Raw genomic sequence first — 26,286 nt, 5'->3', positions numbered from 1 at the left:
TTAAAAACACGCAATGAATATTGTCTAACGAAAGGATTTAAAAACACGCAGTGAATATTGTCGAACAAAGGGACTTAAAAACACGCAGTGAATATTGTCTAGCAAAAGGATTTAACAGGCCACCTCATCTATCAAATATTCTCAAAGGCTAATAATGAAGTGAGGGGATTTCATAGTTTTGGGAGAAATTTTTTTTTTTTTCTAATTTTCAGTTGTAAAAATGTGCCAACTATTACAACTACTTGAGCGAAAGAGTTTGCGAATGAAGATGTTCTTATCTGAGACGAATTTATTAATGTGCGAATTTTGTAATATGAAGATAGATTGTGAGAAAAGTGATACAATGTCCAAATATTATTTAAAAAATAAACATTTGAGACTAAAGGAGAAAAGTGTGGCTCCAAAAGGATAAACGTCAATTGAATGTCCATTTAATCGTGATAGAAGAACCATGCTTGAGAAAACCAAGTCTGTGACTGATTCAACAAAAATGCTCTTAGGTCCGAATAATCCAATTGAAAAGGTTGATGATCCAACAGTCGGAAGTTGGCTTCTAAAATAAATTGGGTGAGTGTGTTTGTTCTGAATGTATATTCTCAATATCATGCGTAGAATTAGAAATGGTAGACATTCACCGAAGGTACCGTTTTCCTTTTACTGCCCAAATCGCTAGTCAGTCTGTTATTTAGGTATATAGTGCTGAGAGATTTACGACATAATCTTGCTGAAAAATCCAACTCTTGTGAAATTGTCTATACTGTATTTCCTACTTCAAATTAAAGGAATCGGTGAGTAATGATACAAAGGTTCCTCCCAAAAATCTCGCTCGACATTGATATAATTAATATGAAGTCTCAAAACATGGTACGTGAATTGTGAAGTTTATGAAAATATAAAAAAATGGAGTTTTAGAAGTAGAGAGATTGGAAGGTCTAATGCAACAAGATAAAATTATATTGTAATTTGAAGATTGTAGTTTAATTAAAACATTATTATTATTATTATTATTATTATTATTATTATTATTATTATTATTATTATTATTATTTATGTTGTACATTGTAATAGGATAATTCCCCCAACCATCTACAACTATTGTGGGAAGTCTCCAATTTTATTACCTTGTGGAGTCATACTGCTCACACTAACTTCTACTTAACGTTATAATATTACTTCCGTTTCAAAATAAAGAAACGCCTTCTCACTTATATAAAATTTTTGCAATAATATGATATATTCGCGTTAAAAAAGAGAAATATATATGCTATATTTTTATTGCATTTTTTTCAAACTAAATGCGAAATTCTATGGTCTTTCTATCTCTACCCATGGCGTTTTTCTTGTGGGATATCAGTGAAGTATATTCACGTTGCTTTATAACACAGATGGAAAAAGTAAATTAAGGAGAGATAATGAGATGACGACATGAGAAAACTTACACCATCGCTGTCTTTGTTTACCGTAGATTCTATTTGAACTCGCCGGGATTTTAACCCGGATTTCCGGCCTGGAAAGTCGACCTTCTAGTCTTTCGGTGCGCTGAACACGTGTACTGTGCTCAAAATAAGTGTTACAAATTTTCTTTACAAAATGTTGCATATAATGGTAACTCTGACGTGATTGCTTACATATTCAGGCAAAACGTTTGAATTTGTTATGATGAGATTCGAAATCATGTTTACGTTGAATAAGTCCAGTGGCAACTGCCGGGTGCTCTGGGCCACCGTTCTCCCTAAGTACTCATTATTTTATTCACACATAGTTTCCTGCCCAAGGCAGGTCTTTCACTGCAAACCCAGCATTTTCCAATAATTTATTAACCAATTATACGCACACTTTTTAAAATGTAAGTGAAAACCCGTAATATATTTTGTAAATATTCGTATTCTCACATATTTTGTCTAGACTTTAATTCAACTCATTATTCTTATTTTATTGTTTTATCTATTTTATTTAGTGATAATTGATGCTTGGTGTACATGTATTGACAAATTTGAAGTTAAAATATTGCCTATTCATAAAGTTTTATCTGATGATGTCGCTGGGCGACGAAAACGTTCATAAAAACATTAAATGTAATATAAAGGAATAAATCCTTAAATATTATGCGATAAGTGATTCATTGACTGAAAAATAAACAATATATTTATTCAACTACTATGAAGCAATTTAACTTTAATGAATACACTTTCAAGAATCATCGTTTTCGTCATCACCGCCGCTATTGCCATAATCTGATTATTGTGAGAATATGAATCAGCACTAGTAACTGGACTCATTGGTCATGGGTCAGTGTGGCGCAAGGCCACCGTTTAAGTCAAGACACAAACAACAGAAGGATTATACACATCAGTCGTTGTGGAAAGATAATCTTCTCTTCCCTACCGAATATCGAATGAGGACCGTCTATACATGTAAGACTTTTTTAACTTCAGAATTCTGCAAAATCTGTGCTATCAGCAGCGGCAGTTTTTTAACTTGGTTATTTAACGATGCTGTATCAACTACTAGATTATTTAGCGTCGATAGAATTGGTGATAGCGAGATGAGGACGAGGATTCGCTATAGATTACCTGATATTCGCCTTACGATTGGAAAAACTCAACCAGATAATCAGCCCAAGCGGGAAGCGAACCCACGCCCAAGCGCATCTCTAGATCAGCAGGCAAACACGCTACCGCCTGAGCTACGCCAGTGGCTAGTAGTATTATAGTCCATTTTATTTCATGAAGTGCAGTTTCATAGAAAGGACTTTGCCGACAGACCTACTGCCCCCTACTAATTGGTTGTTATAAATAAATCTCTTCCTTACTGTGACGGAAATCTTGTCTTCGCCTGTTAGTAACCAATCACAACCCTCGTTTAGAAGAATTGACAAATCCACGTGGAGGCAGAGTTGCCACATCTTTTCTGAATTCCAAGAATCCCGTCAGTTAGCACGAGAGTATCACTGAGAGTGTATTCTGTAGTAATAATAATACTTTTATTTTCCCTGGCAGAGTTAAAGCCATCAGGCCTTCTCTTCCACTCAACCAGGATCAAATCACATACAAAAAAAATACATACCGGTATACAAATATTAACTTAAAAATAATAATAAACATAATTAAGTAAAAAAAGAGAGATTGAATACATATACACAATGAGTATTAACTTTAAAATAACAATAATAAAAACACACACACACACACACACACACACACACATATATATATATATATATATATATATATATATATATAAAATAAAAAAAAGAGACTGAATACATGATCACAAACAGGAAAATGCATCTAGTCTACAGTATTAACTTAAAAAAAAAAAGAATTAATACATATGAATATAATCTCACAACTAAAGGAATAGTAGAATTAGTATGATCAGCACAGCACGTGTTACATTGAGACAATGACAATTACCTAGATATAAGTGTTAATGGAAAAATAAAGTAATGACTGTGTAAAATAATAATAATAATAATAATAATAATAATAATAATAATAATAATAATAATAAATAAAAATGATACCTAAAAAACTAATTCTTTGCATTTAAAATATATCTAAACAACCTAATTTTAAACAACTGAGGACTAAGACTACCCCTGATTTCGAGCGGCAGCGAATTCCATGAGCGGGCAATGGCTATTGAGAAAGAACTTGAGAACGGAGATGTCTGATGACGTGGTATTGTTAGCAACAGATTGTGCTGTGAACGTGTATTTCGATTATGATGTGAAGCTAGGAGAGTAAACCGAGAGGCAAGGTAGTTGGGTGTGGAATCATGTATAATTCCATATAGCAGGCAAAGAGAATGTACTAAACGTCTATCTTGCAAGCGGAGCCAGGAGAGTCGTAGAAAATATTCCGATATATGATCATGTCAGCGGATATTGGAAATAAATCGGACGCAGACATTATGTACACGTTGAAGTTAATGAAGTTGTAGTATTCGTTAAACCTGTGGATAATGAAGTTACGTTACCTACGAATAAACTGCAATAAAATACAGCCGTCATAGAGTGGTCAGCTCTTGATATTACGTTCTCTTCAAAACACGTTGCGTCCAGATGGGGATGACGGCCACGAATTCTCTGAATTCGAAGGTCGCCAGGATTGTGGCACTGTGCAATGTTGGGACGAGGGGACAGGATGGAATGATAAGAGGTGTTTGTCTAGAAAGCCGTAAATCTGTAAGTGGGTGTTCAAAGGAGCCACCGAACTGCACTCCATGATATAAAATGGACTATAGCAGTAGTAGCAGCATATTTAACGAAGCTTTCAACTGCAGAGATTATTCAGCATCGAAATTCGACATATGCGAGAAATAGCTAACAGATTTTCCTTAAAACACTTTCTGAGACAGAGTTTTTTTACATGCCGTAAATCTACGACATTGGACTTTCAGCTTTACTTCCGAAAGAAGCCATACTAAGAATTTTTATCGCCCTTTAAAATAAAATATATCGCTCTAAGCCGAGTTTGAAGCCGTGAACCTCGTATTCAACGGCCACCATGTTAACCACAATGCCATCTGGGTCGACTATTCGAAATAGAAAGGTTTTTCTTTTTTTCTGGTGGCTCATTTGCTATCCAACTCTGGATGCCCCACGACCCTGGGTACCCTGTATCCTGTAGCTCTTGGACAGTTGTTGAAAATTGAATCCAATTAAATGCTTTTAATTTCAAAGCCTCTGCAACTTCTCAGCAGTCAGAATTTGTTTTATAAAAGAAAGCTATAAGGATAAGGATAATGACTGGGGCATAGAAGGACATCATGTAAAAGATTTTCCAAAATGTAGAAATCTTTACTGTACATTGTGAGTACACTTTTTCCCTGATAATGTTTTAAATTAAAAACCATTTTAATACTACTCAAAACATTTACAATTTTAATACAAGACACAAATCAGATCTCCACCTATCCTCTGTTAGCCTAAACTGTTATAAAAAAAGGAGTTCACTATTCATGCACCTATTACGGTCTTCAATGCACTGCCTAATTATCTTTTAGCTTTGAAGGGCCATAAGAAAATGTTGAGAACAGAATTAACCGAATTTCTACATAACTTACACATACCTTCTACATAACTGACGAATTGTTTATTTATTATTTATTTAATCTAATAGAGTTTATGAGCCACCGGCGTGGCTCAATCGGTTAAGGCGCTTGCCTGCCGGTTTCAAGTTGCGCTCGGGCGTGGGTTCGATCAACGCTTGGGCTGATTACCTGGTTGGGTTTTTTCCGAGGTTTTCCCCAACCGTAAGGTGAATGTCAGGTAATCTGTGGCGAATCCTCGGCCTCATCTCGCCAAATACTGTACCATCTCGCTATCACCAATCTCATCGACGCTAAATAACCTCGTAATTGATACAGCGTCGTTAAATAACTAACTAAAAAAACAGAGTTTATGCTTGTAAATTGAATTAATCTGCTTTCTGTGTATTGCATATTTCTGTACAGATCAACTGTTGAAACTACTTGCCGTGCATTACATAACTTTGTAGAGCCACCAGCGTAACTTACGTTAGTCGGCAGCTCACTAGCCTGCTGATCAGGAGCTGCACTCGGACTTGGGTTAGATTTCTGCTTGGACTGATTACCTGGTTGGGTTTTTTCCGAGGTTTCTACAGACGTAAGGCAAATGCCAGGTAATCTATGGCGAATCCTCGGCCTCACTTCATCTCACCAAAAAATTATTTAACTCTTGTTTCATATCTTGAAGCTTTAATGCTAACATAAGATCTATGGAATACAATAAATGAAATGAAAAGTGACACAGTACCTTGGGAAATACCCATATCCTTTGAAACACCCATTTGAAAACCTGGATCGCCCACATATGGTAAGAAAATTCTCATTTTGATCTTATTATCGAGAGCTCTTCCTCTTTTCCCATTTGAATCTTGAAAGAAATGCCGCGCTGGCCACTGTACGTTCTCCTTCTTAAATTTGTACAAATCTTTGTAACTATGTTTACAAGCTTCTCTGTCATGTTTATACCCTTTCTTCTGCGTTATACAACAATAATATACCTCGTCGTTACGATTTTTTAACTTCACTCAACCACTTTGAGTCACATATTCATGTAACTCAGAACGTTGGTAGTATAAACTCAATTATATGAGTGAGTGGTAACGTTTATTAATATCGAATAGTGACTTGTCACTCGTCTGTTGCGTCATCTAGAGTTGTTACTCAAGGACAAAGGTCAGTGCAGCCTGAGTGAGAGATAAGTATGTTTATTAATACACATGCGAGTTAGAACTCGGAATTGTCGAGTGATAAGTAACAACTCAACATTATTAATACCTCCCATTGACTCGTTGTGCCTGCCCTCATTTTTCTCAGTTTCCTGCTTTGTCACCCAGAAACCTCTGCGTCTCACGAAATGTTCTGCACAAACATCTGCAGTCTCCGTTTACAAACATCCGTCAGCAGCACGGAACTGACTGAATTGAGAAACAGCTGCCCAGTAAATTTTGCCTGCAACCTCGCCCTCGGGCGGCTTTGAACCCGCGAAGTTCTGCTCAAATGGAAAATATGGTAACCAATGGATCACCCAGGACGAGACAAGTAGATCTAGAATAAAGTTAAACATGGTTTTAATTTTCACGCAGTTCACTAGAAAATCACATAGTACCACCATGCTAATAAAATGATTTGTAGTCAGTGATCGCAAAACGCCAGATAGGTTCTTTTATCTGCGTAATTTAATTTGAAAGTATGATCTCCTCAGATAGCGATAAACAGTAGCTGCGAAAGTGGATAAGTGTGATATGGGAGATAACGTATTATCAGCATATGTTTTGGAACGTGTAAATATAACACAGCGAAGTTTATCATTGTAGAGAGTACCGCTAAGGAAAAAATAATATAGTACTTCAAAATACTGATTTCGATGTTTTGGTTGAAAGGCATATTTTCTCTACATTCTTAATACAGAGTACATGATTAGGCTATACAGTCGTTATAAAAGTAACAGTGGCTTCTGTTTGTAATATATTTTAAGGAAAATAATTATCTACCTACATGGAATGGGCCTTGGGCTTGTTGCGTGGAAAATATGGAGTTATTTCTGATTACCTAGAAAAGAAAGAATAATTAATAGCTACAAACTATATACTGGAAATTTTTGTAGCAATTCTCAAATAATTTTTGTATACCAGAATAAGCAAGAAGTAATGAATAAATCAACCACGAAGAGTCTCAAGAAAATATAAATGGATTAAAATATTTCAAATAATTATGTTATATTTTAAACAATAGAATGCACAGTACATAATAGTTACTTATGCAACAAGTGGATAATCTTGATGATTATGGAATGAGTGAATGTTGCACGAACGATAGTAAGTGCGACAATTTTCACGAGTGTCATATTAAGATTATCCACGAGTTGGATACAACACTTTATGGCATCTCAGCATTATAAATTGTAGGAAATAAATTATGAAAGAAATTCAATTCGGGATCCATAGCTGAGAAAGTCTTCATATGTTCGTATCGATTAGTTGTGCCTGGCATTGACACTGAATAAAGAGATATGAATGATCTTGCAGGTTATGTTACAAATGTTCCTTTATTTCGTTAATATAGTTTCTCTGAACCACAGAACTGTTTATGTGATATTACGAAAGTGATACAAAATTGTTAAAGATTGGAAATAAATTATACTTTCTGTCCTGCATTTCATTTCTTGTTACGTCGAGCGTAGAAGCTGTAACCAAGAAAACAAGCGTTCCAGTATTACGTCACAGAGAATGCGTCATTGCTTTTATCGACACGCGTGCTATAATAAGCCAATTATGCACGATTTTGGATGTAGTAACAACCTGTTTATAATGCTAGGATGGCATAAAATGTAAATAAAACTTTTTTTCCGACAGATGTTTAAAATATGTTTGTAACTAATTAAGTATAACTTGCTGGTGTCATTTAACTTGTTTAGTTCTAACATTTGTGAGGGTCCTAAACCAACGTTAGACATTCATAAATAGCGGAACTTCCTGACATGGTGGAAGGCCACCCACCGCTTTAAGACAAGACTACATAAGACAAACACCCAGTCTCATTGGTAGAGACATAAATTTCTATTTTTCCTGCTGAGAATAGCAGGAGTCTCTGCTGATTTTGTATGCGGATATGCTATGACTAGAAAATAGTTAAGGTATTCATGAGATTAAAAATAATCATTTCTGTCTCACATAGAAGACTTGATCTGTCTAAAGGTGTGGCCTGACCAACATAAAATTAGTCATCTAATAAATACTGTTTCTGTTTAAATTAATTTACCTTAATTATGTAATACTTTCAGAAAATAATTTTAAACTACAATTTGACACACATATCTTTAAAAGTGAATAAGCAATTAGATATTATTTCGTTAAATGTGTATGACTAAAATGTAGTGCAAAGTATTTTGAACTCTTATGTTTTCTTTTGTGAACGTGGTGTGAAACGGAACGAAGACTGCTTTTCTTGACTGAACACGGATACATTTCCTTACATTGGCGAGTTAGTAGTTACTGAAGCTGTGTAGATATCTTTGAGGCTCTCGGTTTGTCTGGACGAAACTCTTTTCTAGAGCTGTCATGTACAGAGATATTCGCATGCGTGAATAGAAGCGAGGGCAGCTACAACTAGGTGGCACGCTTCTTCTTCATGTCCCAGTGTCGACAACAAGCGAGGTCGTGTCCATGGCAACGAAACTTCTACGCTTCCTCCTTGTATATCTCAGTCAGGCTGTTCTCTTGTTTTTGCTCATAACTAAGGCAATATATTTGCACAGATATCATACCGTACCGCGTGGTTACAAGATATGTATTGAATTAAACGTTTCGGAATGAATAAATGAAACTAGCAGTGGACTTCGTCCTACGTTTTATCAAAATGACATAGAAATCTGCAGTGCGTTTGTCTGCGAATGAAATCCACTGGTTGTAACTTCGGACATATAAATTGAAAGCTTGATAGTGTAATATATTGTATCTCGTGTCAGATTAATGAGTGCTGTGTAAGGCTATAGAATAAAAATATGGACGGACACAGTCAATAGAGAAACTCGGACGTAGACACTTCACAACTCACTTATTGCAGTTCGTACAGCTGTTGATTGTAACAATTAAATGTATAAATATAATATATATTTGCATTGTTGTACTGTATATATTGTTGTGCTGTTTAAATAACAATTCATCAAATTAGCGACAGTAAAATTATTTCATAGTCTTTCATTTGCAAAATCTTGACTTTATCAGTGTCGGGATTTTTCATTTGTTCTGAACTCTATCAGACATCTACAATACACAGCAACAAAGAAGAATGCTTAAAAAAATCTTTGCAGTAGTCTCTAGGTAGTTTTTAAGTACAAGCATTTGATAGCTAACCCATTGGCTCTTGTCAGCTGATCTCGGTTTAATTGATTCCCATTTCCAGTCTTTGTAATACCTCTTACTAATGCATCGACGGTATCGCTACACATAGGCTGCTATTGGACCAGCGAATATTATAAATATTGTTCTTTCTTTATAAGAGTAATGTGAGGTTATATATAAAAAATAACCCACTTTTCATTTAACATGACGTAAATTTGTATTTTGTGATTTCTATTGATCATGTATATTCTATAAATGATAAAAAAAATTGTCGTGATGCTACTACAGTCTAATATCGTACACTCACGAAGCTCGAGGTGATTTTTGCATTTCTCGCGATACAATGCTCCAAGCGGTTAGCAACTAAGAATACTAGGAAAATAGACTGTGCAATAGTAGCGATCCTAGTGGCTAGCAACTGAAGTTCAACTGTCACGAAGCTCAATGCGTAGGGAATATGCATCCAAAGTCAACTGTCATTGGATGCATATTCCCTACGCATTGAACTTAGTGACTTATGTGCTAGACTGTGATGTTACTTTAATCTCGCACTGAAGCTGCGTAGTCTAAGGCGTCAGGCGTCATGCGCTGGTTCGAGTCTTCATGGGAGAATAAATTTTCTCAGTAAATTTCGACAGTCTAACATCGCGATGAATTTGGGGAGCTACAGTGAGTAGCGAAATCCAGTTTCTCAAGTCAAATATAATGGCTGAGGAGGAACTCATCGTGCTAACTACACGTTATCCCCATAATGGTTGAACGATCGTTCATCTCTCCTGAGGTTTGTGAACTTGAGGCCAGCAGGTCTTCTATGGACTATTGCGCAACGGACGGATGTTACTTCAGCATTTGAAGTATCTCAAACCAGAAATGTTTTTAAAGCATTCGATCTGTTTTACAATATTTGGAACTGTTTCCTTTTCTTCAGCTTGTTTTCCGAGTCTGTCTTGGTCTCGCTTGCTATGTAAACTGAAAAAAATTAAACTAATTTCGGTAATGCTGTTTTCCATTCTGAGAAAATATTCCGATATTTCTCACGATAAAATAAGACATGGAGATTGATAGTAAGGTCCAAACAGATTTGTAGAATATCAGAATAAATGGAACTTTGAATTACCAATTAATGTATCATGTATGTAATGTACGTATTTTTTTATTTATTGTATAGTTCTGTCGTAAGTAAACAGTAGGTCACTACAGACATGGTCAACAATAAAACACAGTAAAATATATATCCAACAAATTAATAGTAACATCAATCAAAACAAATTAATACATCCTAGCTGTAAAACTTCATTTAAAGAATAAAAAGGATTATTAATAGGCCTAGGCCATTTGTGTACTGCCTTCTTGAAATTAAAAAAAAAAAAAAAAAACTAACATTGGAAGACTCGTGCGGTAATTTATTAAGACAATGGTTATCAAGTTGTATCATTTCTTAGATTTTGACAATCAGACTTGAGTTCCACAAAATAATGTAGAGTAACTATGAACAGTAATACAGAGATATAATTAGAGAGTTTTTAAATATTCAATAGACGTCTAAAAATAAGACCTGTCCTGTGACCTTATCATGTACCGTGGCTATATCACCAATATGTATGAAGGGGGAAGATACGTAAGTTTCAGTCTGAGATGGACTTCCGTGTCGGTAGATTCGTATAGGCCCCTAATATTAACCATCATGAAACAAACTCTCTTTTTCATAGCTCATTCTATTCTCTCCCGCACAACTCACATGCCAGGTCTCGCCTCCTCATGGAATGTATATACAGATGAATGGATGGATAAAAAAGTAATGCATTCATAATAATATAGTATTTTATCTCCAATTTTCAAATATAATAGGTCTACTCTCATTTTTAACAAGTTACGCCTGCACATTTTATAAGTAAACCCGTAACACACGAGAGAAAAAATTGTTGTAGGCAGTTTATAAGCAAGTCTCCTTTTTTATCACACGCTTCTAAATAATATGTCATGAAGCCTACTATGTAAATGTGTGGGTATGTGTGCATAAAGACGTTAGTAATGAAAACAAATAAGACGAATCCTACTTAATACTCGCAAGATGCACACGTAAACTGTAGACAATTGGTAGGCCTAAGTCATTCATCACGATTTCTATTTTGTTGATAATGTCGAGTATCGAATATCAAGACCAAACTTTCAATTTTCGTATGGTTCGTAGGCGTTGTCGATCGTTAAATTCTACTTGTTTTATTTGTGTATCTAGTGCAAATTACTTTTTGCACGATCGTGTTTTTTGCTGTATTTACAGCTATTGTCTTAGACCTTGAGAGTTAGAATTCCCACACAGAAACTGGTTGCTAGGGAAACCATTCTTCATAACATAAAATTATACTGAAATAAACCCATTACGGTATATTTATTGTTACTTACTTACCATTACAGTGCAGTTTTGCGAAGACTTTGGAATAATATTGCGTTAAATTTTCAATGCAAAATATATTTTACTTGCAATTTTAAAAATATGATCGTGCAAAAAATGTTGTACAATACACATTTGTGAAGTCCATTACAAAACCTTGTAAACTGAAAAACTCGCTCTGCTCGTTGTTCAAACTTTCTCTCAATTTTGTAAAAAGCACTTCTCAACCTTGTATCGTAATATACTGTATGTGCTTCAGGCGTAGGCATAGCAGACATGTAATATTGCTATGACTTGTGAGTAGTGTAACGATTTTTATGTAATATCGATATGAAAAAGTTTGTGAAACGTGTAGTTAAATCAAGAATTTAGTTTTTTCTATGTATAATTTTATTGTAATGTATTCAGTTGGTTAATTATTACTAACAAAATCATACTACAAATAGACTAACGTAAACACTAAATAATTTAACAGAGAGGTGTTGATAGTGCTTTGTAAACAGTCAAAATTTTAGAATTACCATAAACTAAAATCGGCACCTGAAATTTTTCCACAATGCAGCTAGAACACGTACTGGAAAAACTCACTTCTGGAACTCGAAGCTATCAGAATTAAAAGAACTCCTATGATGATTGGAGCTGTTAGTTTTTACTATGTGAAACACTAAGCATAGTAAATGTTGTTCGAGATTTCATTGACTACCCACGGGCTAGCCTTACATGAGTTCAGCGAAATGTGAACAAGTTTTATATAGACTAATCTCTAAATACATGAAGCATGAAGAGGATACATGAGAAATGAGAGTCAAGTTTTATACAGATTTTTGTCTTTTATAATAATTTTTTTTAATTCAAATTAAATATATAACACTTGTAGAATAATTTTTACAATACGGAAAAGTTACGTTATTTATGTATACTTAGGCTACCGGTATTTATATTTTTTATGTAGGCCTACTGATAGAACTTAATATGCTCGTACGGTATTTTTTTGTTTTAAGATATTATAATAAAATTCAGTATAGATCGTTCCTAAGTTGTAAGGCTTACATGGATGTGAGAATTGGACACTAACAAAAAAAAAAATATTTTAAAAGAATCCAGGCAGCTGAAACGAAGATTTTGCGATCAGTGGCAACCGGCAGGGTATACACTAATGGTCAGAAGGAGAAATAAAGATATTAGGAAGGAACTAAACATTTTCTCATTCAATGAAAAAAATAACAATGCAGAAGTAAATAGAAGGAATGTTTAGTTAAACAGCCCGAAAACAGACAAGAAAAGCGTTACAATGTATTATAGCGAATGGACAGAGAAGCTTGAAGAAGATCTTTTGAAGTCGGAACAGACACAAGTGCCTAATCCCTGTATGAAATAATGATGATAAAAATTCATGTCTTAAAATAAATAAATGTGTCACAATAATAAATTATTTATAAATACAATACCCGGGGCAGGCCAAAACTAACATCTGATGCCTTGCAGCTTAGTGTTGAACCACTAAAGACTAGAGGAAGGAAACCTCGATCAAAAATTATTCGGCCGCCAGGTTGGGGATTGTAGCGATATAGCCTACTAGCTCCTCATTCTACGTTAAAATGTTTAATTGCTATATAAAAAAAATTAACGAAGCCAAAGCTGAACAGAATAGGTTTGAATTGGTATGTACATTTAAAACGGATGACCGAGAACAGAATATCATGGAAGATACTGGATTGGCTGATGGAAGGGGTAGACCACGAGAATATTGGTTGGATGGGATTTGTCAGAGATGCAGAGAAAAGAACTATAATAAGTGATGATGATGCTATGGACAGGGTCTTTTAGCGACAGCAGATTGGTTGGGGTTGAGGAAAAACGATTGTATAATGGAATATCCATAATAAAAAAATAAATACAATATAATGCATTTATTGTTGTTGTGCAATTAACAGTCGGAAAACAGATCTTCTAACAGATATTAAAGTTGATTTCATTTGTCTTATTCATGTTTTGCAGGTGGTTTCTGTTCATTTCGGTCTTGCTACCCCGAATGGTGTGAAAGTTGCACTGAGTTGATGGTGTCTGATTCTGGTCCTGGTTCCATGGAGGTTGTTCCTTTGATGGGACTTCGTAGTCTGCGGATATCTGCAACTTCCCAGCTATCCAAGGTAGATATAAGCAAACAAATATGTCAATGTGCTTTTCATGTGAATTAAAGTAAGGGGTGAAATACGTAACCTAGAGCACATACAAATGAATTTCCATATAGCTGAACTCCAGTTTGGGCGTTTCCTTGTGAAAATTATGTACGAATTAAAGATCGAGAGTGTCAGGAAGAGGACACATTACTTTCATATACGTACATTTTATTTGTTACCAAAATCCATGACTCCATCGAGAATCGAACCCGCGATCTCCCGACTTACAGCGCCACGTTTTAGTCGCGGCGCTATTGCACGCTCCATAAGCTCAGTCAGAAATGTAAAAAATAGAACTCTTGATAGATGAGGGACGCCGCAAGAATTACAAGTAGGAGTCTAGTGTTTTTGTAATTTTTTGTATGGGAGGAGGTGAGGTATGTCGTCCGCATCATATTTTGATTTTTTTTTTTTTACCTCTAGGAAAGAATCCTACTGCTCATTTAAAGAAAAAAAGAAAGAGCGGAACTCAAAGAAAATCTGGTGGACTGTACACGTCCATTTATTGGTACATTTAGGGTTGTTATTTATTTACGCTTCCTATTTATAAATATCAGTACATAATGTTTTATTTGTTACAGCAGAATAAACATTGCAGTTTGAACTCCCAATATACGGACATATTTTGTGGAATTATTGAGTTTAATAAAAGTCTGGTCGTACTTTCAGCGACAGCACCACCTGGGCTCTTCCTGTTCTTCTACAGCTACAAGCAGCACTGATTCTAGTGACTCAGATGATCGCTGTGATTCCTCGTTAGGTTTGGAAGAAGATAGAGATTTTCCAGTCAAAATTTTGCCTCATCTCTTCCTTGGAAATGCAGCTACATCAGAAGATAGCGAGGCTTTAAGTCGACACAGTATAGAAGTGAGTAAATTTATTTTATGTTTTGTGAGATCATTCTAAGTTTCATTGAACGTAACAGAACAGACAGTAATGCAGACTAGTAAAATGAGATGGGAATTGATTGCAAATACTCGATGTAACTATAGCATAATTTAGGCTGGCATGAAGGTTAATTAACTTTGTGCTTGGATTGTGCGTACATAAACTTGGACATTATGACGAAGTGAAGAGAAGCGACTAGAAGCATTTTAAATATGGATATGGAGAAGAATGGAGCATGTGAAGTAGACAGACAGGATAAGAAATGAAGCTGTGTTGGAAAGAGTGAGTGAAGAAAGAATGATGTTGAAACTGAACAGTAAAGGAATTGTTTGGGTAACTGGATGAGAAGAAACTGTCTACTGAATGGTGAATGGGAGAAGAGTTTGGGGCAGAAGAAGAGTTAGTTAGTGGGGTTTAAAAAGGGCGCGTCAGCATCTATGGCTATTTGCGCCCTTAGAAGAAGATATCAGATGATAGACGACATTACGATATATGTGGATCATATGATGAGACTAAGAGGAAGGTAGAAAATAGGAAATATTGGAGAATACTGGGTTTGCAATGAAAGACCTGCCCTTGAGCAGAAAATTGTGAATGAATGAAAGACCTTTTGGACTTCCTTCCTGAGTTGGGGGCTCCTCTAAGGCAAGGTTCATGATCCCTGATAATGAAATGACTGGCAAGGATGATAGCCAGCAGAGGTGAATTTTAGCAATAAATGACCATTAAATTTTATCAAAGCCTCCTCCATTGAGAGACAGAATACTTCTACATGCCATAAATCCACATCACAGCCCTCCTTCCCTTCTAATGGAAGCCATAACATAATTTCACCACCCTAAATATCCATAACCATTGCTCACGTTTAACTCTAGGAACTGGATCTCATTATAGGAAAGTAACCATTCAACTACAAAAGATTCTGTCTACAACTGTCATTGCTTTTAATGATAATAATGATTACATTTACAATACACATAATAACTACAATGATTATAAATTAAAATTATGATGGTTATTATTTGAAATAATTTTCCTTGATCACTATTATAGGGAATCTTTTTTCATGAATAAATTATAACAATTCATTTGTCTTTCACAATTAACACCCAAAACTTTTCATAACGTGCAGTTTTCAATTTTATGTGTGTTTTTAATTTTGTCTAACCTCATAAAAAACTTCGAAGTGTTTTTTTTTGTAGATAATTATGTAACAGTTATTTTGAAATTAATATTGTGTTTCAGTATATTCTGAACGTAACAGCAGACCTGCCAAATGTGTTCGAAGACTCTGGGTCCATCAAATATATGAAAATACCAATAGCAGATCATTGGAAAGAAAATCTGGCCAGTTTCTTCCCAAAAGCCATAGAATTCATTGGTAAGTAATGTCATGTTACATTATTATTTCATTTTTCAATTAAATATTTTATGTTATTGGTACCGGTACTTATGATTTTGTTAAAAATACATTATGATTTCCAATTTGTTGTCAGAGGGATTGTATGACTGCTCGAAATATAGACACTTTTGTCCTTCCTTCCTCCTTAGTGTGACAAAACATTAGTTTGTAAAATTTCTGCCATAGATGCATACTGATTGTACTTGATATGCTAATACTTGGAATAAAATGTACTATACCATTACTGTTTTTTAAGGTTAGTGGCTGATATTTTTATCTCCACATGTCATTTGATGTGTCCGATTGCATAATAATGTTTCTGAATATTGTCAACTTGTTCTGCAAGAAAAGTATGACAAATTTAAAGTATCCTATGATTTATCATCTCGTTACATATACCAAAAATGTGTACCTAATATCTTCTCAGTTTACACAGAGACTTACAGGATACAGTATAAGTAGTACTGAAACATTTCATGAATTCCTGTTACATGGGAGAAAAATCTAGAGCTTTCATGACAGATGTAACTGGCATTATGTTAGCCTATATCACTCAAATAGGTATAGTATTAAATATGTAAAGTGAAAAAGGATAATCAAGATGCAAGATAAAGCAATAGTAAATTTCAAATTATTAATTTCTACAAAAAAACAATGTTAATTAATTTTATTCCATGTAATTTTGTATCATATAGCTTTACAATAATGGCCCAATTCACAGATATTACTGTATTTTATCCCTCTGACATATGTCAGAAGTGTTAATGAGAAAATCTAAAAAATAAAAAGTATTTTAGTAGGTATTTTTTCATTTCTTCTTTTTCCACAAAGGATAGGGACCCATGAACCATTCCAAGGTTAATAATTGAATATTAATTTTAGAATGTAAAATTTTTAAGTCATTAAAAACCAATATTTCTCATTGCCTTCCAAAGTCCTGTTTGCCTTGAATATAAGGTGCCTTTCTCGTAATATAATCTTCCAAGTGTTTTTTTTAACTACTACTATCTTTATTTCTGCCAATTGCACTATGACCTCTTTATTTATACTTTTAACAAGGATCTCATAAAATACATCTGTGCTGCAAGCCATCTCTTATCTTGGAGTCTCAGAACACATGTTTCGTTCACTTATAACAGAGCTAGTTTAGATACGGGTACTATATTATGAAGGTGTTATTCTGACGATGTTCATACTTAAAAAAAAATGTGTACCTATTTTGAATTATTTTAATCTAAATGTGTATTTTCACAATTTAGTGATATATTGCTTCCCAGGCATGTAAATTTATCTCTATCTATTACTATTTCTTCATATTTATTTTGAGTAGAGTACATTTTTACAGTTAGAGGTTACTGGTTTCTTGCCTAATATCCAACCTGTTGACGAAGATTTAAATTCGAGACTTTCAGTCTTCTGGCCAGATTTTATTTGCAGCATTTAGAAGTTGTGCTTAACCTCCTTCCACCCTCACCAGTAACCTTGAGATGAGACCCTTGCCAGATTGTGCATTTTCATTATTTTGTAAATACATACCGTAATTATTTGATCCTCAGCAATGATTATTTAAACTTGTAAGCCTCATTCCAGTTACATGACGGCATAAATTATTAAATTCAACGCGTTTTGGTTGACTTACATTTATATTGCATGTAGACTCATTAGCATTTATTTCGGTATCCATCTAATTGACATTTTAGAACCAGTTCTGCATTGCTTAATCTTGTTCATTAAACAGTGTATGCTGTATTTAGTTTCTGTCTGATATCTTTATTACCTACGTTTCTTGTGCAAAAGTGTATAACTTGCTGCATTTTCCAGAAATCGTATTTCTACTAAACTACTGTTCATTGCACATTTTATTTTATCAATTTACTTATGTATGTTTTTGTTTATTTACTTATTCACTTTTGTTATAATCCAATGTTCAGAAATTAATAGAAGAAGTGAAAATGTCATCATCTTGTGGAACATTGTGATTGTTTCTTTACATGTTCTATTATTGCTCGAAATTTCTTTAATGTGCCCTGCAGTGATTCTGCGAAATGTTCTCAGTTTATTTTCTCTTTTACTGCTCTAAGTAGAGAAACAAAATGCATGTAGAAATGTTTAGAATTATAGGAATGATTTAATATTCTTGTAAGTGCATGCAGCGAATTATTATGACAGTTTTAAACTTGCGATTATTGGATCATTTGACGTCATAGTAATCATATTCCACGAAAGCCGCAATTTTGTTGCTTGGACTGTATGGAGGATGAGAATCTGAATGGAGCCAGTGGTGCAGTGTTTAAACTCTGTTTCCAGGCTGTACATAGCGGGGTGGTGAGAGATGCGATTCTTGGAGATCAATAAAATGGGCTGTGGCCTTCATTCGCCTACACTCTCACTCACTATGTCCCCCCCTCTCGCTCTTTCCATCCCCCATGTAGTCGCTTCCCCTTCCTCTTCCTACCTTGCCCCTATTTCCACTCTCCTGTGTTCTCGTTGATTCCCCTCCTCTTTTACCCTAGTTTTGGTTTTCAAAACATAACATTTCATGTCCTTATTTGCACAATTAATTTATGATCCCTTCCAGTCTCATTCTTTAATAGTGATGCATTAAATGTAATTATATTTCCTCAAAGAAATGAGGAAAATATATTTATGAATTACGAAGCGGTAAATTCTGTTCTCTTCACATTCTTCCGCATGCTGTTACACATGGGAGCAAGTCCATTTGTAGGGGTGAACTATGAGAAGCACCTCTTGCTTGGATGCGAAGGCATTACCGTCTCATCGTAAGGGAGTAATGTTTATCGATTATGAAGCAGACAGAACACATACAGTATACACCAATATAATTGAGGAAGATTGTTTCATTGATTGGCGATCATCCATTAATCCACCCGACTCCACTTACATAGCTTCATTGTAGATGGACAGCAGTCTGAGAATCAATACTTCCCATTGATTCAGTAACTGTATTCATTGAGAAGAACTAGGTTACAATGAATGCATACTGCTGTCTGTGTGTTTATGAATTCTTTACTCATATACAACTGTGGGGCATGCATACAATGAATGGAGGAATAAATTAATAATAAGCCAGAAGAGGAATTTATGCGAATGAAGGGAAAGAGCAGGGCAATAAAGAAGTGAGGACAAATGTTAAGCATTAAAACCTTTGTTATTTAAATTTCAATGGAAAGTTACCTATCAACCAAGGGCTTTTCACACCTCTGTTGGAATTTACTCTTAACTGTTTTTTTTTTTTTTTTGGAGGGATGCTTTTTCAACCTGATATTAAAACAAACATATGACGCAACCCCCGAGATATGGTGTTAGCATTACGTCGGGCAGTGGGAGTTATAGAAGTCGAGAAATATATTTATTTCGCGCATTAAGGTATTAAGTAAAAAGATTGGCTTCATTATCTGCTCACCACATCCCAAAGTACACTGAGCAAGAAAATTGTTTACAGATTATTTTTATCTTATTTGTTCTGTGCAGGTCTGAACATTACAGATCAGCAATGAGTAATAAAACATCAGGCATTTTTAATTTTATAAAACCACTGTCTGAAATGGGCTTACTGTATGCTGGTTGAACATTTTTAGACTTACCATTTTCTGATAAAGAGGCTAAACATAATTATTTACTCAGTGTTTATAGTAGGCTAAATATTAAATTATTGTCATAAAATAATTTTACAAACTCGTTTCATTTACCCATTAATAACAATAATACTCATTATTATTATTATTATTATTATTTTTATTGTTATTATCATTTTCATCGGGAGAAGAGTTCGTGGCAGAAGAAGATATCAGATGACAGACGACATTAAAATATATGGATTATATACGGAAACAAAGGGGAAGGCAGAAAATAGTAAAGACTGGAGAATACTGCGAAAAATCTGCCCTTGGGCAGAACACTATGAATGAATGAATCATTATCATCATTATAATCATAATTTCAACACACAATCATGTTTTTCTTAAACTGTTTTTCTTGTGCCAGCGATACTTCACATCATTCAAGCATCAGATTTTAGATTGTAGTATTTTATTTAGCATTTTGCTTAAAGCATGACTGTCTTCTCAAGAGAATCTATTGAATTTTTTCCTGATGTTGATTTCAGGCCATTTGTGCAATTCTTTCATTACAATTCTTGGACTTGGTGGTTACTGATGCCATAAACCATTTTCTGTTTCACATTTGCTAAATTTACATACAATACCTTTATTTAAACATTTTTCCATTTTAATATTTTTAGCCTGGCCTTATTAATAAAATGAATAAATGGATTTAATACTACGCCTACTATTACGGTATTATTATTATTATTATTATTATTATTATTATTATTATTATTATTATTATTATTATTATTATTATTATTATTAACAACTTCTGAACTGTCTAGAGCAAGTTCGATATTTTCATAGATTGAAATATAATTTCTACATTTAATTTGATGATTTAATTACAGATGAAGCACGCAGCAATGAGAAAGGTGTGCTGGTGCACTGTCTTGCAGGAGTGTCTCGTTCAGTCACCATAACAGTTGCCTACCTCATGTACAAGCTTTCGTTGAATTTGAATGATGCATTCAACATGGTTCGTGCACGGAAATCCAACATTGCACCCAACTTCCATTTCATGCAGCAGTTGCATAACTTTGAACGTGAGCTGGCACGATCACCAAAGGATGCACCAAATCCAACTGAAGGTATTTTGTTTGTACCTAGTTCTTACCTTTTCATTTTGTAGCATCTTTATTTTCGTGTTTCTCCATCGTGCTAAATATTAAAAAATAGTTTTGGTTTCTTCTCAGTTCACTCTCTTACTTGTACAATTAAACACTCAAATCTCAGTGGTATAGTGTTGCACTGCAATCACTACCAAATCTCATTGACTTATGGATACGAGTATTTAACCTTACATCATTTAAATTGCATTGAAGTATCTATACTACTCGTAGGCATCATCAGTGAATGGTTTGTAGCTTGATTTTCACCTAGCTAAAAATAAATGAAGGTGATGTATAACTCAATCATTTTCACATATTATGTGACTTTGTCTTGTGATTATATAAAATGTAATGTTGATTGATTTCCATTGTCTCCAGATTTGGTTAACTGAAACCTTTGTGAAATTCTGCTAGCATGGCACAGTTGGATTTCATCACTAAGAATATTAATTTAGTATGTAGAATTTAATCAACCATGATTTTACTTGGTGATTATAAAATTAACAACTATAACGCGGATTTCGTACTCCCCATGTTAAGATAATAGGTCAGAATGATAATCAGTGCCCTATTTTTTATACTGTATTAACGAAAAAAACATAAAGTTATTTATTGATGAAACAAGAAGTACTGTATGTGCACATTTCATAGGGATCATAAGTGATATTCTTAATCTGAATTTAAGAATTATCATTAATGTTTATGCGATAAACGTGAACAATTCGGCATTTCTATAAGTGTTATTTTTAAATAAACATTACATATATGAATAGTTTATTTTAGAAAGAGAACAAGTCACATTTTCCAAATTTTACAGGAGAGACAAAAAACTATTTAAACTAAAGAAACATTTTTTTTTTCATTTCTTTGTATTGCATCTTGGGAAGGATACTAAAATACACTTTACATAAGAGTTTCAGTTTTTTTAATGAAAAGGGTGGTTTCTGTGAAATTCTTTTTGTCTTGGACATGTGTCCTTTCTAAACTAAACACAGGAACAATGAAAGTTCAAAAAGTGGACATATTACAAATTAATGCTTTAATGAACAATAAGTGTACAAAATAGTGATAAACATGGAAATATGCCTCTTATTTTCACTTTTGGCATGAAAAACTTTACTCTGCATTGCCCTGTGTTGTATGTAGTTGGCCAGTTCACAATGGTGTCACATATTTGAGAACTTTTTTGATGTCTTCTTTTTTTCCATTAATAGGGTTTTTTCTTCAAAAAACTCAGTCATTTGGAAAAGTGATAGTATTACATTAGGCTTCTTAACGCGAAAATTTGATCCAGTTCATTGATATCAGCAATTTTTGTAACATTTTCTTTGTCCATTTCAAAGTAGTATAGCTCAAATATTTTAAAAACCTTTCTCTCTTTCTTATTTTTGATTAACATTGTTTCACTTGATAATAATAATCCATGGCGCTACAGCCCGTGAAGGGCCCAGACCGACCAGCCAGCTGCTGGCCTCATGCCCACATGTCAAAGCAGGGATGACAATCATCCATCCAGAATGGAGGTATCGTGTGGTTAACACGATGATCCCGCCAGCCATTATAGCTGGCTTTCGCAACTGGATTTCACTACCCATCGTAGCTCCCCAAGTGCATCATGATGCTGGGTGGGCACCAGTCCCATACACTGGCCGAAATTTCATGAGAAAATTTCTTCCCCCATGAGAACTCGTAATGCGAGTCCTAGGCAGGATGCCTTAGACGACGATGTCATGGCGCGGGACTGTTTCACTTGAATTTACTGAAATACTGAGGCCGCTAGTTATCAAAATTCAATATATGATGATGCTGTCTGTTAATAACACTGTTTCAATTTTACCTCTTGAGTCCTCTTTTATCAGTGTTTCATACCCTTTTGGGGTGCACACATTGTCTTTTTTTTAATAGCCCTTCTGATCCATCAAAATTACGTTTCTTCACTTCCATTTTGTGTAATATTGTAGTTCTTGTTTGTACCAATCTTTGTATTTTCTTCTTCCTTATTGTGCAAAGTATGCAGTATTGTTATGATGAAAGAAATCGATTTGTAGATGTTTTACTGAAATGCATGTGTACGTGCAATAGATATCCCCAGCAATACTTACAAGTGATTTTTATCATGTTGTCTTCATCCTTCTATATTCTTTCTCCTAAGCTATGGACGGATTTCGTTCACATCTAATATTTACAAGTCAAATTACTCAAGAAGGATGCACATGAAATATATTAATTATTTTTGTTCTAAAACTCATTTTCGTTCAGCTTCTAACATATGTGGTCTTTTCTGAGTCCTTGTATACTCAGTCACCTCTCTTAGTGAATTTTGCATGTTGCAATTGTATTTTGCTCCGATCACTTAATTCACTACTATTCTCACAAATTGGATCTTGTACCTCTCGTAATTTAACTCACAGATAAATGATATTTTTATCAACTGATAGTGTTATCTTTAAGCTGCAGAACTAGGTACTGCTCGCTTCCGTATCTCACATCACACTGATGCAATTGGCCCTAACTCCTACTGTGGCACCACGCCAAGGTAGCTAAAGATGTCTATTTTTGCTGTACCTCCCCTTGCCTCTCATGCTTCTGATTCAACTGGTTTATATATCATGAAGAAGTGATATCTGCCTTCCAAAGCATTAACATAGCTCTTACAGTTTCCATGCAGTGAGCATTTAAAATTTTGCAGTTTTTAGGAGATCAGAAACTCTGTATGTACCCTCTCACCCACAATCTGATCAGGAAGTAGTTCTACGTGAAAAAATCAAAGTTGCTTACTGATTTCATGAAAGGAAGCACTGAAACTGTATGCCTTTGTTGTCCACACATTTTTGGCATCTCTTTAAGAAACTATCCATCACTTGCTTTAGTTCTTGTTGAGAAATGGTAGCAGTCTTCTGAGAGTTATTGTACTCTCACACGCCCATGACTCTACGCGCACTGTTCACACTTCAGTGGCTCACTCTGTATAATATAGTATTCAGTGTTTAATTTCTTAAAGCAACTGAGCAAGCTGGTCTTCTACTGCAGCTTAATGCATACAAATTTACTGTATCTGGAATTAATTTCTGACATGGAAAAACTAAATTTCTTTCCAAATGCTAGGCTACATATATATAAAATAATGTATCCAAATTTTCCGCACAATTTTCCTTACTTTCATATCACTTGAGTAATACATATAATGAAATTAACATCTACAATACGCAATACTATATGTTTGTTACTAGACATATGTAGAGTCCACACCTGTGGCGTAATGTTTAGCACGTCTAGCCACGAAACCAGGTGGCCCAGGTTCGAATCCCAGTTGGGACAAGTTACCTAGTTGAGGTTTTTTTCCGGGGTTTTCCCTCAACCCAATACGAGCAAATACTGGGTAACTTTCGGTGTTGGACCCCGGATTCATTTCACCGGCATTATCACCTTCATATCATTCAGATGCTAAATAACCTGAGATGTTGATGCAGCATCGTAAAATAACCCAATTAAAAAAATACATGTGTAGGGCTATTCAACACTATGTTTCTCTTGTTAGTATGCAGCAAATATGAGATTCTTGGAAGTGACCTCTTTGTTGTTATTATGGCATTGTGTTGTAGATCTTTGATGTAGAGATTAGAATAGATAAAGAACTCTGGCAGCGGAAATGTTTTGGCTTTGTTAAGGAAAAGAATTTGTAAGAATTTGAATGTGCATAATTTATCGGACTAACCTTTACATAGTGTGTTCGTTTTAATTGTGTAAGATGTATAATGAGAAAGTAATGACACTCGCTTTTTGTGTATGGCAGAAATAGACATTAGAGATTATATTTATTTAAACATTTTATGAGATTTTTGCCTTGAGGTTTAGTTACAGAATTATTCATAAATATATTTGGACAGATGCAGTGCAAGGCTGATAACAGATAACTAAACATTCACACTGAGTCACACTGCATAGGCCTAAGACGAGTATTTTGTACGCAGCTGTTATAGTACTCTTTATTTTGAAATGGTTGAAAGTTAATTATGTCTTCCTAAGTGTTAATGCTCATTTTCAGGTACAGAAAGTCAAGAAATGAAGTCAGAACCTGGAACTGTCAGTGATAGTGCTGTAGCTCAGACAAGTTCCACCACAGCAGAAGGTCGGAGTTGTACAGATCCCGATTGTAAGTGTCCTGCCCATTTTCTTAGTCCACTAGCAATTGGTACCAGTCCAGATTCAGGCATAGAGTTTGATCGTTGGACATCTGCGCCAGGGGAGTGAGATGAGGCGGGGGGGACGCAGTTCTGGCACTTTTAAACATATCATTTTCCCTCCTGAGAAAAAAAATCCGTGGGAATACATATCTCTGTTGGAAGTTTTAGTATTCCACATTTGGGATGATTTCACGGTTTTTTATATCTAAGAAGGAAAGGTTTATAAAAGTGTAGCGTCTCACCCCGTGTCTGGTGAATTTATTATGCAATGCAACTCCTAGTCCATTAATATGTGGAAATGTTTCCCATGTTTTGGAATTAAAGGTAAATTTGCAGCTAAAATGTTGTTGCTGTAGCAGCAGTAAGGTGTACTGACAAAGGGGCCTAAGAAGTATCGTTGTTGGCAAAATACGACAGCCCCACTAGGTAGATGAGAGGTGGATGTGCATTATTGGATGTTAAAATCTTCCTTACTGGAAAATGTCTATGTGTATGTTATGTAACCCATGTAATACAAAATGGGTAGGAAATTTTTGTCACACTTGAAATTTGAACAGGAAAAGCAATCTTTCTGTAAAAATATTTGTGTGAAATTAGTATCCTGATGAGTGTAACAAAGAACATTACACTTAAAATTGCACTGCATAGTTCTTGAGAAGAAATATAGATGTCTCTGCAGCTTAAGAGAAGGTGAATGGTAAAATCTGCCCATGCAGCTTGACACTTTAAATGTTCAATCATTAATCAAGAAGAAGAGTGGCTTATTAAAATGCCACTGTCTTAATTCTGTTGGTTCATGGCTAGAGTAATTTAGGCTTGTAATGTCTTTATAATATTTTGTGCAGTTTGTAACTGCAGTTCTCAATATACCTATTTGATTTATTTCTTGTCTGAAATTATTGCAGTGTCTGTAAGAGTTTATTTAATCTGGTTCACTATAAATCCATTTACCTATCACATCTAAATGAAGATTTACTTACTCATAGATGACTAACATGTATTCACATTTACTAATACAGTAGTGCAAAGCAAAGCATTACAAGCCATATACTCTTCCATATGAGAATGTAAAAATTAATAAATTGATCATTAAATTCCACACGAAAAAAGAAACAAAATAATAATTAT

The 26,286-nt window shown here is 34.6% G+C and overlaps 1 protein-coding gene across 1 annotated transcript in view; it reads left to right on the top strand.

The window, feature by feature from the left end:
• Mkp3 (Mitogen-activated protein kinase phosphatase 3) overlaps window positions 1-25,955 on the top strand; it is a 98,842-nt gene extending 72,887 nt beyond the window's left edge. The window contains exons 2-6 of the mRNA XM_069818776.1: window positions 13,765-13,916; window positions 14,616-14,813; window positions 16,080-16,215; window positions 20,714-20,953; window positions 25,020-25,955. Of these exons, the coding sequence (XP_069674877.1) occupies window positions 13,765-13,916; window positions 14,616-14,813; window positions 16,080-16,215; window positions 20,714-20,953; window positions 25,020-25,225 (932 nt within the window). The 3' untranslated portion in view covers window positions 25,226-25,955. The remainder of the gene's footprint in view (window positions 1-13,764; window positions 13,917-14,615; window positions 14,814-16,079; window positions 16,216-20,713; window positions 20,954-25,019) is intronic.
• The last annotated feature ends 331 nt before the right edge of the window (window positions 25,956-26,286 follow it).

The sequence above is a fragment of the Periplaneta americana genome, chromosome 2 (genome assembly GCF_040183065.1).
Source record: "Periplaneta americana isolate PAMFEO1 chromosome 2, P.americana_PAMFEO1_priV1, whole genome shotgun sequence".
NCBI lineage: Eukaryota > Metazoa > Arthropoda > Insecta > Blattodea > Blattidae > Periplaneta > Periplaneta americana.
Note: the sequence above shows the minus strand (reverse complement) of the source record. Positions and strands in the feature narration are given on the sequence as shown.